This window comes from Sinocyclocheilus rhinocerous, unplaced genomic scaffold (genome assembly GCF_001515625.1).
Source record: "Sinocyclocheilus rhinocerous isolate Xijiao unplaced genomic scaffold, SAMN03320098_v1.1 scaffold2967, whole genome shotgun sequence".
Lineage (NCBI taxonomy): Eukaryota > Metazoa > Chordata > Actinopteri > Cypriniformes > Cyprinidae > Sinocyclocheilus > Sinocyclocheilus rhinocerous.
The window spans coordinates 41,624-59,840 of record NW_015634034.1 but is presented as its reverse complement, the minus strand read 5'-3'; the positions used below and the strand labels follow the sequence as shown (position 1 = coordinate 59,840).

The window sequence follows — 18,217 nt, the reverse complement described above, 5'->3', positions numbered from 1 at the left end:
ACACCCCTAATTTACGGTAGGAAATGTACAAAATATCTTCATGGAACATGATCTTTACTTAATATCCTAATGATTTTTGGCATAAAAGAAAAATTGTTAATTTTGACCCATACAATGTATTGTTGGCTATTGCTGCAAATATACCCATGCTACTTAAGACTGGTTTTGTGGTCCAGTGTCACATTTGCCTTACTTTGACATGCAAAAACAATTTTTACATAAAGATTACAAAGCCATGTAAGAATGACAAAAAATGCAGACACAAACTACAGTTAAAATGTTTGTGTTTGGTAAGATTTTATTCAAATGTTTTTGAAAGAAGTCTCTTTGCTCACTAAAGCTGTATTTATTTGACCAAAAATACAGTAAAAACAGTAATACTGTGAAATATTATATATGGCTAGGAACTATACTCTCATTCCGGCGTAATAATCAAGGAACTTTCCTGCCGTACCATGGGTGCAGCAGGCGCAATGATATTACGCAGCGCCTGAAAATAGTCCCCAGCAAGCTCCCTGTGCAAGCAGGTGGCCACGTTGGTTATGTTGACGGAAGTTAGCCTATTTTCAGGCGCTGCGTAATATCATTGCGCCTGCTGCACCCATGGTACTGCAGCAAAATTCCTTGATTATTACGCCGGAATGAGAGTATAGTTCCTAGCCATATCGGCCTAGAAAATCGCTTTCTTTTCATTTTCCGTCGGTCTTAGTACACAATGTAACCACAGAAGTGTCCAGTTTTAAATAGGAAAAATATAGAAACTCTTTGGTCATTTTTGAACGAGATGCTAACGGTCTAATCAGATTCAATGATCTATGCTAAGCTACAGCTAATAGTGCTACCGCCAGACCCGGAGATCGGCTGAAAGGATTCGAAAACGGTAAAACTCAACTGTTTAACTCTAGGCGAGTTGGAAAATGTTTTTTCATATGCCTATTTTCAAAAATAGTGGAGTGCTCCTTTAATGGAAGGTTTTATGGAATGGTTTGATCTGGCAGCGTCATTAGATTGTCTGCACAGGACTGCGTTATGTAATGCTACCCTTAGCCTCCAGACAATGAATCCCTGCCACGAGTGATGTATTTGTCAACAGCCTTTATGCAACATGACATTATTAGTAAATGAGTCCAACCTCAATCACATTCATGACACCGTTAATGATGTCTAAAACATTAGTAACTCTAAATCCAAATTTAAACAGGATTAAAATTGCTCATCCTCCACATGCAGGGCTTATTTCAATAGATGACTATGAATAAGATGGAATAAAAGACCAGCTGACCATAGCTTTATCACCCTAAAATAAAGCACTTTCAAATGGGAATTTAATTAATTCAACCAGTTAAGTGGTCACCTATCATTAGGACAAAATATATTATATATTTTGATGGACGGACGGTAGACAGATAGACAGACAGACAGACAGACAGATGATAGATAGACAGACAGACAGACAGATGATAGATAGACAGACAGACAGACAGATGATAGATAGACAGACAGACAGACAGATGATAGATAGACAGACAGACAGACAGATGATAGACAGACAGACAGACAGACAGATGATAGATAGATAGATAGATAGATAGATAGATACCATCAGAAGTACCATCTTGGTAAGTATCATGCTCTGTTCAAAAATACACCACAATGGGTTGTAAATGCATTTTTTTTGCAACTTTTTTTTTACGTTTTCAAAATCTTAAAGCTTAAATGTATAATTTCTGTACAACAGCGTCTCCAAATGGAAAAATAATGCAAAAAACAACAGGCATGCAGTAACACTCTCTACCACATCTCTACTACGACTCTTTTTGTGTTGTGTCTGCTGTCTGTCATTATGTTCTCCATCCCAGCCTGGACTACAGTGCTGCCTCTTTCCTTCCTGTGGCGTAAACAACAGGGCGCTATTTAGAGAAGCCCAGGAAACGCTAGCATCATGGAAACTCGCTTTTATCAGCTTCTGCACTGACTCTAAATTCCAGAGCATTCAGTGCGCTCAGGGGGAATGACCGGGTCGATACGGACAGCTGATGACCCACTGCTTCACGCAGGAACAGACACTGACTGAGGCAGATCCAAAAGAGGAAGAGACCAGGCCTAGCAAGCGTATAATTTCATATTTCGAAATATTTACCACTTCAGCTGTAAGTCGGGGAAGGGATATTAAATATTTTTGCTATTAAAGTAGTCTCCTAAAAAATGCATTTTATTAATCAGTATTTTCTTAATTCAATATTTCTAAAAATCCTTAAAACAGGACAAATTAACTTCAGAACCAAAACTGTGTCAGATAAGAACTTGTTTTTCTTTTCTTTTAGTCCCCATTTATGCCAGAGGATACCAAATTGGTGTGTTTTAGGGATAACTACCACTAAACAGTTAAAATGTATGATTAAAACAACAACAACAAACAAACTTTAATTTTTAAAAAATATATATTTTAATATTTTATGCAATAGGATTATGCTGCTTTAAAATAAAATAGCAAATGCCAAGAAAAATAGTAAGTACAAAAGAACAATACTAATTACTAATATTCACAAAGAATAATTTTCTGAAAAATAATATGAATTATTTAAAAAAAAAATGTATATTAAATTTATAGAATTGAAATTAATTAATACAAAGTTCATATACCTGTAGCACAAACTTCTGGTCAATATAACGTTTGGCAGTACTTGGCTGGAAGTCTGGATTTTCTAGGAATCGAAGGAAAAACTCATACACCAACTGAAAAAAAAAAAAGGGAAAAAAAAGAAACAAAAGACAATATTTAATGTTTTTCTAATGCTTTACACACGTAGAAACAATATTAGAACATATAACTTGCTTAAATAAATAAATACATACACAATACACTCCCTATAGCCTTAACAAAATGCTGTTTTTTGTTGTAAGACTTGTTTAATTTATTCACATGCTGTGCTGTGCATAAAGTTAATTAAATATATTAGTACATTAAAAAATACATTGTAAATAAGCAAACAATGAACTATAAAATGTGAGAGCTGACCTGCATGTGTGGCCAGGAGGCTTCTAGAGTGGGTTCATCTTCTTCTGGGTCAAAGTCAGGGTTTTCACTGGGTGGAAGCGTTCTGAAAATATTTGTGCTAACCTGTAAACAGAAAGGATTTGGAGTTTACTTTGACAATAAGGAAGAGATTTCTATTTTTGCTAAAAACAAATAAATGATTTGGTGAACATCACATGAATGCTGACCATGGTGCTGATTTCAGGATAGACAGGATCTACCAGAACTCCTCTGTTAGTGGACACATAATCCACAAGTTCACTGAGAGTGGCCCGTTTGGTCTCTTTGCTCTTTAGGTCAGTCACTGTGTCATAAAAGTCGAACATTACGCAGCACTGCTGTAGTTTCTGCATGAACAGCTCATGCTGCTCTGTGGAAGATGCATCTGAAATGATGAAAAAAACAACATTTCTTTATTCTCCTGTACTGTCAATTCACTAATAAGTATTTCTATAAACAAATAATGAGACACTTAGACTTGGCAATTTAACTCAAACAAAACAAAACAAGACATGGTAGAACAGAAACAAAAACAAAACAATACAAAGCAAAAAAGCAAAACAAAACCAAGAAAATAAACACATAAATAAAAAATAAATAAAACAAAAAACATGACATGACCACTAAATAAAAACATGACAGAACAGAACAAAAACAAAATATTGCAAAGCAAAAAACAAAACAAAACATGACAACTAAAGAAAACATGACAGAACAAAAACAAAACAACAAAATCATCAAAGAGATATGCATTTACACAATACTACACGGTCAAATGTATCTAGACACTTCCTTCTAATTTACAGTTTGCTTTTAATTTCAATAAAGACTGATGTTCTTACTGGAACATGATAACATAACATTTAAATATTTAGATTTTTTTCAACTGCATCCTGCAACAAACCTGCAACAAAATTTAGCTGATTACATTTCAATTAAAACACTTACACTTGACATTGATTCAACATTAAATCACATCTACATTTAAACATTGACAGTGTTGCTATAGAGAAATCACATGCATGCAGTGGTCAACGACATCTGCATCGTATTTCACCAAAACTAATATCTTTGATACCTAGTCTAGTCCAATTATGTTTGAGTGTATACGCATACACTGAGCTAGCTGAATGCTTGAGTGGACAGGAATGTTGTAATATACACTTGGGAGTGTGTCTGATGCCAGTAATCGGGATGAACTCCCCTGGAGTAAGAAGGGAGGCCATATCACAGCTGGGGAGCTCAAAAACAAAATGCTCTCCCACCAGCAGATGTTTTTGCATAATTTTTTTTTACTTTATAAATGTGCCTACCTAGTTTTATTGAACAATTAATTGGTAGACTTTATTGTGGAGAAATAAATATGTTTGTCTTTGTAACATTTAATAAAATGCTACTTATTCGTCCTGTAGGCCCAATGGACTGAATCTTTCACTTGGATGTCGAAATTATGTGATTACTGTGATCTATACACGGACACACACAGATCAGATAAAGCCCAAAACACACTGCACGATTTTAGCAATCCTATAAGATCACTGCATGGCACTGTGCAACATGGATCCAATAAACTTGGCTTTGACGTGTGTAGACTGTATGATGATGAAATCTATCGACTCGTACGCTATGAAGTACGTTTCTATAGAAGAATAAAATGTCATCAGCATACGCTAGTGGTAATATAAAAAAAAAGAGCATGATAAATGACACCTTAGCAGTTGTATTTTTTATGTGTGCTGAAAAAAAGTGGAAGCGACAAAAGAGGAAGGGATAAGAGCTTGAGGTAAGCAGATTTATGTTTTAGCGCCATGTCGCATTGATTTCATGTCGCATTTTTATTGGTTGGTCAGTAAACGTGGATCGTAGCAGCAAACACACTGTGCGATGATCATGCTGCATCGTAGGCTATCTTTGGTCGCAAGACCGTGACAACGGCCGTCTTTGAACCTCTCTCACTGTACGGCACAGGACCACCGATTAGGAGCCACGATCACAGAAATCGCTACGACTGTTTCACGATGCCAGTCTTTCGTCTGGGAATGCCGAAAATCGTGCAGCACGTTTACTGTTTAGGGCTTAAAACATTAAAGGGTTAGTTCGCCCAAAAATGAAAATTAGCCCACAAATTACTCACCCTCAAGTCATCCTAGGTGTATATGACTTTCTTCTTTCAGACGAATCCAGTCGGAGTTATATTAAAAATTGTCTTTGATCTTTCAAGCTGTTTAATGCCACTCAGCGGGTGTTGCATGCAAGCTACATTAAAGGGATTATTACATTGTGAATATGGATATTTTTCTTACAAAAACGCATCGATTCACTACAGGAGGTCCTTGTTCACCCCCCGGAGCCGTGTGAGAAATTTTTTTTTATGGATGGGCGCTTTTTATTTAACTTCTTTTGAACTGATGCATGCAACACCCGCTGAGTGGCATTAAACAGCTTGAAAGATCAAAGACAATTTTTTATATAACTCCGACTGGATTCGTCTGAAAGAAGAAAGTCATATACACCTAGGATGACTTGAGGGTGAGTAATTTGTGGGCTAATTTTCATTTTTGGGTGAACTAACCCTTTAAAACCACTGACAGGTGAAGTAAACAACATTGATTATATCGTTATAATGGCACCTGTCAAGAAGTGGGATATATTAAGCAGCAAGTGAACAGTCCATTCTTGAATTTCATGTGATGGAAGCATGAAAAGTGGTTAAGCGAAAATATCTGAGTGACTTTCCCTGCGTTCCATTCGGAAGGGCTCATCCCTATGCCCTAATCCCTTCAAATGGTTTACCCTTCGGAGTGCGAGCTTTGAAGGGTTGAAGGGTGTAGGGGACCCTTTCTTGAAGTGTCATTTTGCGTCATCATCCTATGCCCACATGGAGGCGCCATCATCATGAAAAGAAGCAGCGCAAAGGATCATGGGGGCCCGAAGTGTCCATAAATTGTACTCTTCGAAATCCTTCATTCCGAAGGGCCCTTTGAAGTGGCCAGTTTTGAGCACTTCGGTTTGGAACAACCCTTCAATATGGATGCCATGATTGTTTTCACCCCGATGTGCCCTTCGGAGGGTGATATATCCCATTTGGAACGCACTGTTTGACTGGGGTCAAATAATGATGGCTAGACAACGGAGTTAGATCATCTCCCAACCGGCAAGTCTTATATGGCGTTTCTGGTATGCAGTGGTTAGTACCTAAAAAAGTGGTGCATGGAACACCAACTGATGAACCAGCGTCAGTGTCACAGGTGCCCAAAAAGTGCCTTTGTCCCAATGCAGCAATGGAAGAAGGTTGCTTGGTTTGATGAATTATGTTTTCTTTTAGATCAAGTGGATGGCCTGCCTGGGTGCATATGTGTTGTTTACCTGGCAGCAGGATACACTATGGGAAAATGCAGACCAGCGGATTTAGTGTTATACCCAATCAGTGTTCTGCTGGGAAACCCTGGGTCCTGGCATTCATGAGGATGTTACTTTGACACCCACTTAAGGATGGTTGCAGACCACATATGTGCCTTAATGGCAGTGGTGCTCCCTGAAAGCAGTGGCCTCTTACAGCAGGATAATGTACCCTGCCACACTGCAAATATTGTTCAGGAATTGTTTGAGGAACATGAAAAAAGAGTTTAAGGTGTTACCTTGGCCTCCAAATTCCCCAGATCTCAATCCGATTGAGCATTTGGGACGTGCATCATGTGCATCGGAGCAGTTTTGGCAGCATATAAATATAACTTGAATAGTCTCCAGTTGTGGGTCATCTATCAGAATATCTGCCAGTTGCTTCAGAGATGTTAAAGGATTGAATCTGCTTCTCACTCTTCTCCCCAATACTGCCCAAAGTAGTTTATGTTGAAGTTCATCATGACATCATCTTGTTGGCTTTGTGAAGTTGTCTGTAGTGTTTTTTTTTTAATAATTAGGCTGCAAGGTGAATACTGAGGTTTGCTGTAACTTTGTTTGGTCACAATCCTTCTCAGTGTTCAAAGATCCATATTATATTTTGGTATAACATACATACATGCATACATACATACATTTATTTGGTTTAGTCTTGCCATGCTTTGTGTACACAATCATAATAGTAAAGACTGTTGTTTAGAAAACACCAAACAACTGGTCTGTTAACTTTACAGATGCTCCTGCTAAACAGTCTCTCATGGTTTGTCATTTCTGGAAGTCTGACAAGTCACCTTTTTCACAGAGCACTTACACTATGACACAACATATACTACACTGATATACATACCAGATAATATAAACAAACAAAATATACATATACTAGAAAGGAAGAGTGTGCCTCTCTGTAATGCTACCATGAGGTGTTGCTCAGTGACCGTCCTCAGGCTTCTGGAGGGGATGTAGACTCATAAGAGTGAATGGAAGTAGGAAGGCGCTGAGCCTGTGGCTGTTCTATACGCATGCATCCGTGTCTTGAACTTGACTATGTACCACTACCTAGCCCAACTGACACAGGGCAGAAATTTCCAGCATGGGATGCTACAAAATCCACCAGTTACTGATACTCCTAACATTTACTCTACGGTCAAACATACTTAGTTTAATTCATAAATAGATAAATAATGTTCAGCCGAGCAAAAACTCCTGAACTTCTGACCTCTGGCACTTTGTGCTCCACTGAGCCACATTAGCTCATGTTCAGGCATACGGCTGAATCCCTCTTAGACTGAAACCCAATAATCTCCCCAATGTAGGCGATTCCTATTTGCAATTCGCTTGGCACAGCTCCTTCCACATCCTTAAATGCATCCTACAAATCCATCAAATGCTAAGTCAGGGAGATCTCTAGTCATTTGGAGAACATTTTCCAAGAGCTGATAGGGACATTTCTGATTTTCCAAAGGTTGGTGTTACAAATAACCTAAAGTTGCAAACACAGCGAACCAATGTAATAAATCAAGAACAGAGAAAAAGTCTCACATGCATGCCATGTGTGCAGCAAAGACAAAGAGAAATGATCTCATCCATCCTACAGGACTCAATTAAAATGATTAAACACTACGTGTACAATTTTATCATGATTTTTCATATAGCTTTAGTCGTTTCATATGGACTATATTTATGTATTTTTGGTCCTCAATCCACGTCCATTCCTCGTATGTTTCTCTATTCGAATGCCTGGAGCCTTTGGGCCTCTGAAATTCCAAGAAGTACTTCTAAGGATCTTATCTTATGTAAGACACTATAATACCAGTGACCTCAGCTGGGTTAGTGACACATGAATAGGTCACTCATAAAACTGGCTGCATTGCAGCATTTATTAAGGGTTAAAGCGTACTATCATCGGTTCACTCTGCCTATCAAAACATTTTACCACATGCAAAGCATTGTAGAGAATTTACAAATGAAATGTAAGTGCCATAGGTTACATACTCAATTCTAGCAGCAACGTAATGGTCTAGTTTCACACGGGATATGGCATCTTGACAGGCCATACACTTGACTGTAATATAGATGGTAATATAATAAACAAAAGGAAGTATCTCCACTCAGTTACCCATATCATTACAGCCACTGTATGCACTACTAATAAATCAGCAGCGCTCTATAAATACCAGTGGGATCGTAACTGACATTAAGTTGACCTGAACTTTGGCCATGAACGGCATAAATAATCTGTAAGCCCTGACATTTTGGCACTTGATTAGCATATTAGGCCCAAAATTATTTCCCGAAGAATCATTTCACATTGTAAAAAATTCCGTAATATAGAGGAGGTTTCGCAAAATACCTCTAAAAAGAACTATGGTATTATTTTTGGGCATTGTTCAAAACTTTGCAGATTTTTAAAAAATTAATACTTTTATTCAGTGAAGAAGCATTGGATTAACCAAAAGTGACAGTAAAGATTTTGACATTTTTACATTTCAAATCAATGTTTTTCATTTGAATTTTCATCAAAGAATCTTGGAAAAATGTATCACGGTTTCCGTAAAAATATTAAAGCTAGTGACACATGAATAGGTCACTCATAAAACTGGCTGCATTGCAGCATTTATTAAGGGTTAAAGCGTACTATCATCGGTTCACTCTGCCTATCAAAACATTTTACCACATGCAAAGCATTGTAGAGAATTTACAAATGAAATGTAAGTGCCATAGGTTACATACTCAATTCTTGCAGCAACGTAATGGTCTAGTTTCACACGGGATATGGCATCTTGACAGGCCATACACTTGACTGTAATATAGATGGTAATATAATAAACAAAAGGAAGTATCTCCACTCAGTTACCCATATCATTACAGCCACTGTATGCACTACTAATAAATCAGCAGCGCTCTATAAATACCAGTGGGATCGTAACTGACATTAAGTTGACCTGAACTTTGGCCATGAACGGCATAAATAATCTGTAAACCCTGACATTTTGGCACTTGATTAGCATATTAGGCCCAAAATTATTTCCCGAAGAATCATTTCACATTGTAAACATTTCTGTAATATAGAGGAGGTTTTCGCAAAATACCTCTAAAAAGAACTATGGTATTATTTTTGGGCATCGTTCAAAACTTTGCAGATTTTAAAGAAATTAATAATTTTATTCAGTGAAGAAGCACTGGATTAACCAAAAGTGACAGTAAAGATTTTGACATTTTGACATTTCAAATCAATGTTTTTCATTTGAATTTTCATCAAAGAATCTTGGAAAAATGTATCACGGTTTCCGTAAAAATATTAAAGCAGCACAACTTTTTTCAACATTGATAATAATATAAATGTTAGAATTATGTCTAACATGGCACTGAAGACTGGAGTAAAGGCTGTCGAAATTCAGCTTTGCATGACAGGAATAAATCACATTTTAAAATGAGCATAATGAACATAAGCATAAGAAACTTTTTTTTACTTAACATTTAACATTCAACATTTAAAAAAATCTTACAGAACTTTTGAACGGTAGTGCACCGCAGTAATACAATGGTATTCTTGAAAGTACAATTTCAATTAATTTCTGTACCATGTTAAATATCAAATACTGAGCCACGGTACCGATACAGTATTCCAATGGAGATAAAATGCAGACCTATGTAACACACACCACACAAGAGTGCACTCTAGAAAAAGTCCTTTTATTAAAGTCATCAAAGTTTTTTTCTTTCAATTATTTGAGGCTCTTTTTGTACTCTGGTTCTTACAGCCGCTGTCTATCTGTTCCAGGCTTCTGTAAACTTCAATTTATGATGTTTTTTTCCCACTCGGAGAGGATTTAACAGTGAGAGAACAGCGGTGGAAGAGCTGGAGGGGTGCTAACACAACCCCACTGCTCTATTAATACACCTTATGTAACCCATCTGAATGTCAGTGTCCCTGTGTCTTTCCCAGACAACTTCTGCTTTGAGTCACTGCAGTCACCACAAAATGCAGCCAAGTGACCGCAGAAATGAGCGAACATCAGAAACATATTCATTAACTAATTGTTCTCACACACACAGGATGAGTCACTGTATTTGCTGAGGTTCCCATCAACACCTCGGGCATGTGGTTGCCATGGATACATGGCCCGTTCCTGGGGTGTCATAATGTCAGTATAACACAACTGTAAATGCATTTCCCCGTTATATTGAGCACATGGAACAAGCAGTTCCATGCATGAGTTCTAAATATATATTATCTATCGGCATTTTGTCTTTATGGAAAGCAAAGTGCAGAATAACAGGAGAGTATTGAGAAAGAGATAGGAATTTAATCAGGCATCCCATAAGAAATGCATTTTTTTTGTGTGTGTGTGTGTGTGAGTGAGTGAGAGAGAGAAAATATGTCTTCGATATGGTTATAGTGAAATTAAATGTAGTGACATGCTTCCTGAGTCACTACACGCAATAAGTAATGCATACGATAAGCAATACAGTTAGTAGTAAATATAATGAATGAATGATTTTCATTTGTAACTAAAATGCAGTTATGCAAAACAGTCAATACATACAATATAAACTCATTCAGCAAAGCTGCATTTTATTTATTTATTTTTTTTATTAGGAGTTTTAACTTTACTCAAAAATCGACGAAATCAGTCACAACAATCAAGATAGTATAAGTTTGGTTGGATAGTAAGAGCAAAACCGTAAGCATTTATTTACTAGCTGTTTATTTTAACAGGTATCACAAATCATAAACAATGACTGTCTTGTTTGTTCTTCTTTATAACTTTGAAATACCAACAAAACAAAACATCTGTCTGTTACGGACAAATCTAGGCAGAAAACTTGAATCAAGTGGGGGCGGGGCTACCAGTATGCTTAGGAAACTTGTTTGGAAACATCTTTCCATTTAATGACACAAGTGATGCAGCAACGGCTTACAAACAGCTGCCTCTGTATAGAAGGGATGGAACGTTTGACTCGTTTACACTTAGCGTTTGCTTTAAGGAACGGGTAAAAAAAGAAAATTAATTAAAAATGATTCAGGGTATATTTACATGAAAATGACTACTAAAAACTGAAAAGTTTTTCCTTTGTGTTCTTGAGTTTTGTGTACAGACAACAACATCATCAAATCGATCCCCGTTCACATGGATTGATGAAAGTGACAAATTTTTCAAGCCACCAATATGCAGTTGTCTTGTATATGAACAGCTAAAATGCAAAACCCAAAATAAATGACATTTTCAGTTGAAAATGGCGCCATGTAAACAAACTCAATAATTCTTTCACACCATGGCGTAATTAATTACGTAATCACATGGTCACTAAAGTCCCAGCGTGACATAGGTCTATATTGTATGCTATAAAATGTTTAAATAAACCAATATGTAGGCACATATTACTAGTCTTTTTTTTTTTCAATTAATATTTTATTAATAAATGTGTGTTGTAATAGCTTGTCCTAATTGAGTTTGCAGTCATGATTGCACAAGTGATCACTCATTATTTTCTCAACTCATTACTAATTAGATTTCCTCTAAAGAGCCAGTTTTCGGCTGAGTGAGTCAGCCAGCAGTTGAACTGAGAACTGCTTGTGATGGAGATTTTGTGAACCAGTTCAACCAACTGATTGAAAAGACCCGACTCATATATTGTAAGAATTTTGTGCTCTTCGCATGAAAGTGAAATATGCATGTTCTTTGTTTTAAATGACTGACGTTTGTGAAACCCTAGGGGTGTCCAAACTCGGTCCTGGAGGGCCACTGTCCTGCTGAGTTTAGCTCCAACTTTCCTCAACACACCTGCCTGGAAGTTTCTAGTGTGCCTAGTAAGATCTTGGTTAGCTGGTTCAGGTGTGTTTAATTGAGGTTGGAGCTAAACTTTGCAGCACAGTGGCCCTACAGGAGCAGGATTGGACACCCAATTTAGAGCCAAAGATGATGGTATTTCCCAATAATAGGAGCATCTTGGTTCCATTTGACATCCACTGTATGGACAAGAAATACAATGGAAGGCAATGGGAACCAAAAATGTTTGGCATTCTTTAAAAGAAAGAAATTCATAGCGGTTGTTACTAGTTGGTTCGGTTCATGGCTTATAACTCTTTAACTGGGACTTCTTTTTTTTAAAAATCCCAATAGGAAAGACACTTGAGGAACCAAGGCCACTGAAAAAGTGGGTGGGCACTGTTGCACTCTATTGACAGATTTACAGAATTGACAACCACGTGACTTCCAAAAACACAAAAAGATGACATGAGATGTGGGAAAACACAGGGTGGACGTGAAATAGAGATACTTCCCTTGACAAAGCTCTGAGACATAATGTTGACACAATCAGTGTTTACACAGTCTACACACACACAATCCATGAGTTTCCCAGCAGACAGTTATAGGCCTGCTGTAAATAATTCACTCGTGGCTTATCAAAGATGCACATATAGAACTCCAGAGCCAGATTACACTCATATAACAATTGAGGTGCCATTTATTTGAGTGTATTTGTTGTATTTATTACTTTATAGCATTCTGGGAACTCAGGCGCCCGAGCTACCCCAATGCTGTCTAGGTAAGCAGGGCACTAGGTTTATTAGACGCAGCCTGCGAGTCTATTTCCAGCGCTTTATCTTTATCCGCTTACCTTTGAGCTGCGGGAGCGCAGAGATCTCCGGAGCCGCAGGCCTGCTGCTGCTCGCCGCGAACTGAGACGAGCCCTGACAACCCCTCTGCCTCTGAGCCTTCCTCACCGATTTCCGCGTGAATCCATCCACTTTCTCGGACGCAGATATCGCCGACATTTCCAAAGCAGGTCTATCCAACGAGCTGCGTTTACAGTGACTGGATGCGTCCTATATGTTTTCTAGTCTGACTGACGTCCCATTGACTGTGCTGTTTATTAAACTCACAAGACCCCATCTAATGACACGCACTGTGAAGCCACTCATGAAGGCTGCATGTTCTCTAACAACCCACAGGTATCCTGCGATGACAATTTGGTCAAGTATGACTGCAAAAACGTAGTTAATAGTAACGTTAGGTTTTTATCATGCCGAAATGTTTCAACAAGCGCGCCTTATTAAACCCGTTACTCCACGTAACACAACTCAAAGTCAGCCGACACACAGCGAGTCACGGTGAACCAGCCGCTTGGAACTGGCTCCATGTATCGGCGACGCGAGGAAAGAGTATAACGTGAATCCGCCGTGAAATTCCTCGGATCCGCTGAACTTCATTCAGCTGCTGTTGCGCCTCGCTGGGGTCTAAAAATAAAACCCCGTGGCGCGCCTGAGTGACAGAACACTCATCCAATGAGCGTCCGCGCAGACAGTAAGCTCCGCCCCTTGACCAATCAGATTCTCGTTTTAATGGTATTTCGGGAAATATACAAAGCCAGAGATGGCGTATCCTTGAACTCAAATGAACACGGGCAACAAATGTTCACAAACGCTGAACCACTCAAAAGAACAAATACACAAAACGTGCACATGTAAGAACAAAATATCAACGAGAAATCACCAAATAACAGTGCGCTTAAACACAGTAAGAGTTTGCGAGACTTGTAGCCGGTCAAATGAGTCGGGTTCATCCCCAAAAATGCGAAATAAAACTAACTGCTCAAAGCTCAGCCCGTTCCAAACCTATATGCCTCAATTTCTTCTTTGGAACACAAAAATAGATGAATTATAGTGATTTGACCGCGTCAGTTCATGCATCGTTTTTTCCATGACTTTGGGTGTCATTTTACATAACTCCATCACAGAGAAAAAAAGTCATATGGGTTTGAAATGACCATTTTCATTTCTAGGTTAACCAATTAAGTACACAGAATTGCATATTTTGATTTAAAATGGGTTATTATAGCTAAAACTGAACTTCTCGAATCCAAAAGTAAAATAATTTTGACCAACCATGCTAAACACCTGAGGCAAAAAACACAAGCAAGACAAGAACAAGCAGGATCAAAACACGGAAGCCAGACAATCAGGTCAAATCACATTCCAGACAAACCTGCAAACTTAAGAAACAGCCCATGTCACGTAGAACGTAAAAAGTGTTTAAATCATTGCAAAACTCACTGCACTATAGATGATCAATAACTAAAAAGCACCGAGCTAACTGAAAATGGATTTGTTATGCAAAGTGCTGCTTTACAATCAATAAAGAACTCTGAAAATGTGACCCACGTTCAGGGTCAGACAAGCTGAAAGGTCAATCACAGTTTTGGAAAGTCAAAATAAAAATATGAAAGCACAGACACTATGCTCTTAAGATTGACCTAGAATTTGATAGAAATGCAGTTACTTTACTATTAAACTATGTTCAATGCATTACAGATAGACGTGGAAGCTTCAGAAAACTTGTAGAGTTTAATTGCGTTGTCGAATGACTTCATCTAGTTTCGTAACGTTTACCGAAACGATCATCAATATGACCCTTTTTGAAACTTATACATATTTAAAAACAATTCGATAAAAAGAATATATACACATCACATACATAAATACATAAGCTTGGTCGCAAAAAAAAAACTGGACCTGAACTTAAACCATAGATGTGTCATATTGAGACAGACTCGGATATCTTGCCACACAATGATCAGTCTTGGGTTCTTTTCACAAAGTAGCAAGAGATTTTTTTCATGGGTCTGGATGGTGATGCTTTCTTGGTTGGCGGTGAAGAGACAACTCTTATTGGACATGGTGAGACTGCTGCCTAAAAAGAAAAAGAAAAAAACACAACTAATTTTTAGAGAACTACTAAATGAATAACAAAGGAGTCCCTAGTGGAAAGAAAATATTAAAACGTATTTGAAATACATTTATTTTGTGCCAAGTATACTACAAATATATTTACTTATTTATGTGCTTACTAAAAATAACCTGCAATTTTACTTTTGGTATACTAAACTGGTATATTTAAAGACTGCTAAATTGTGCCAAAGTAGTGCTGGAGTCCAACTAAAGATATGCTCCAGTATATTTGATTGTGCTAAAGTGAAACTATTGCATGTATACTTCAGGTAGTATTTAAATATCTTGCATTTAAAGACTGATATTATTCAAAGATCATACAATCCTAATTAATAGTGATATTAAAACATTTTAGACATAATATTAGGAAATGTGCATTGTGCAATAAAGAATACTCCAAATAAAGCTGAATTATAGTATTATATCAGTAAGTGATGTCAATAAATGTTAATGGATTTTAAGTATACTTAGTATGAAATAAATGTATTTTAAATAAACCATGGCATTTTTTTACTAGGGAATATTGACGTAACAGACATGTTTCGAAAGTACAAACAGACAAATATTACAAAAAAAAAAAAAAAAAAAGTTTTAAAATGTAATTTATTCCTGTGATCAAAGCTGAATTTTTTGCATCATGACTCCAATCTTCAGTGTCGCATGATCCTTCAGAAATCATTCTAATATGATGATTTTATGGGGAAAAAAAACTTTATATTTATTTTAATTTTCTAACATTATAAATGTCTTTACTGTCACTTTTGATCAATGTAATGACTCCTTCCTGAATAAAATTATTAATTTAAAAAGATCCCCAAACTTTTGAACAGTAGTGTATATTTGTTTTTTTACATTTATAAAATAAATCTTAAATAATTTTTGCATTTTATATCATCTCAGAGTTGGTTTGGTCAATGGCTTACAACTCTATTGATTTAAAAAAAAAAAATCTATATAGATTTCCATGCATCTACTCACTGGAGAGCTGTGTGTTCTTGCATCGTGTCGTTTGCTGCCGCCGTTGGGGCTTTTTGGTTGAGCTGATCCTTTAAATCTCTGGCTGATCACAGAAAGCCAATCAGTCCTCCTCGGAGAGCTGTTCTCTTTGCCAGTGCCAGCTTGTCCAGCCGAGCTGAGCCTCTCCTCTGTTTGCAAACTGAATAGATCACCTTTCTCATTCTGTGCGCTTACTGAACTCCTGCTCCTCTTTACGTCGGGATACAGTTCAGACACCCCGTCACTCTCCTCTCCCAAACCAGACCCATCACCTGTTTCCAGTCGGCGCTTTGCGTGGCGTTCAGAGGAAGGGCCCTGGAGGACAGGTGTGAGCACCTTACGAAGAGGAGATGTACCGCGGCTGATCCACTGCTGGATAGACGAGGGCATTTTGGGGCTGCTGACTTTGGCCGAAGGTGCAGATGTGTTTGATGGCAGGGGTAAATCAGCACCCGTAGGGGCGCAAGCAGCAGGCTGGGGTGAAGCTAGAGAGACAGCCCTCTCGGATCCAGAACTTTTGGCTGGAGTGACTTCAACAGGGCTGTAAGGGCCTGAGAGGACAAATGGTAATCATAAATACCAATATAAAAAAAAAATAAAAAAATAAAAAAAAAGAACAATTTGAAACTATGAATTTCTGAAAAAAAAAAAAAAAAAGTAATACTGTGAAATATTATTAAAAAAAAGAACACCTTTGTATTAAGTATATTTTTTTCCTGTGATGCAAAGCAAAATTTTCAGAGTCATTATTCCAGTCTTTAGTGTCACATGATCCTTCAGAAATCATTCTAATATATGCTGATTTAGTGATCAAGAAACATTTCTAATTATTAATGTAAAAAATAGTTTTTGCTGCTTAATATTTTCAATAAAGGCTGTTCTTTTGAATTTGTTCAAAGAATCCTTAAAAATGTGCCACAATTCCCACAAAAATACTAAGCAGCAAAAACTCCCTAACATAGACAAATTAGAACCATTATTAATAGGGGTGTGACGAGACACTTATCCCACGAGACGAGACACGAGACTGGGTTCACGAGAACGAGACGAGATTTTTAGACTTTTTTAAAGAAATCCTCAATGATGAAATATTTAGGGAAAAATAGTCTTTTACTCCAGTGAAAAACACAAAATGCAAAAAAAATGTAGGTGCATTTTGAAAACAACTTGTGCTTTATGAAATTAAACTTCTATTTTAATTAATTATATACAGCAATAAACAACATGTAAACTAGAGCTGCACGATTCTGGATAAATTGAGAGATCACGATTCTCTCACGATTCTGAAGAAAAAAAGATTAGAAAACTAAACAAAATAACAATTTACTAGTGGCTCTGACAAAATGTTCATTGCTTAAGTCTTTAAAAAATATATTAATTTGAAAAAAAGAAAAAATTCAATGAATGAGTCAGTGTCTCAATTAATAAAGACCTGGGGCCCGTTCTTCGTACGTCGCTAACTCCGTTAGCTGGATTTGATTGTTGACGATTTGGCATGATCTTGGATTGTTTGGTTCTTCGAAGCTCATCCCAGAGTTGCTGTCATAGCAACAGGTCTGTAAACTTAAACCTGCTCGGGAGCAGGCTTATTTCATGTAAACAGGATTAGATGGCATCTTTTTAAGCAGAATTGATACTTAAAATCTGTTTGTTACCAACGCTACTTTATTACAAGAGTACCCTACTAATCCAGGGACAATAATTTAAAATAATAATCATTTAAAAATTAATTTAAAGATAATATAATAATGTTGTGTAGTCTTTAATACTATAGAGACAGCCAGTTTTACTCACTGAGAGATTTATTCGTCATAAAATAATAACTTCATAATTGTATTCGAGTCTTACACACATGCTATAGAGATAATGTAGAGTTGTGCATTAATTTGAGTGGTGACAGATGTTATGGGAGTGGCTGGATGGAGCGCAGGAGATGCAGATAACATGATCTTGACCCTTAAGAAACTTTAATTAATGCGGTCACGTAACAAATCTGTTCAAATATAAAATTAAATGAATTGCTAATTACTACATTGAAATAAAAATGTAAA

General features: G+C 37.1%; 2 protein-coding genes across 2 annotated transcripts in view; both read right to left on the bottom strand.

The window, feature by feature from the left end:
• Positions 1–14,010, bottom strand: part of ppp2r5a (protein phosphatase 2, regulatory subunit B', alpha isoform) — a 31,297-nt gene extending 17,287 nt beyond the window's left edge. Inside the window, exons 1-4 of the mRNA XM_016559128.1 lie at positions 13,061–14,010; positions 3,226–3,422; positions 3,020–3,121; positions 2,644–2,736 (exon numbers count right to left, since the gene is read on the bottom strand). Of these exons, the coding sequence (XP_016414614.1) occupies positions 2,644–2,736; positions 3,020–3,121; positions 3,226–3,422; positions 13,061–13,217 (549 nt within the window). The 5' untranslated portion in view covers positions 13,218–14,010. The remainder of the gene's footprint in view (positions 1–2,643; positions 2,737–3,019; positions 3,122–3,225; positions 3,423–13,060) is intronic.
• Positions 14,011–14,767: 757 nt separating this feature from the next.
• LOC107745288 (denticleless protein homolog) overlaps positions 14,768–18,217 on the bottom strand; it is a 13,515-nt gene continuing 10,065 nt past the window's right edge. The window contains exons 13-14 of the mRNA XM_016559138.1: positions 16,149–16,717; positions 14,768–15,132 (exon numbers count right to left, since the gene is read on the bottom strand). Of these exons, the coding sequence (XP_016414624.1) occupies positions 15,016–15,132; positions 16,149–16,717 (686 nt within the window). The 3' untranslated portion in view covers positions 14,768–15,015. The remainder of the gene's footprint in view (positions 15,133–16,148; positions 16,718–18,217) is intronic.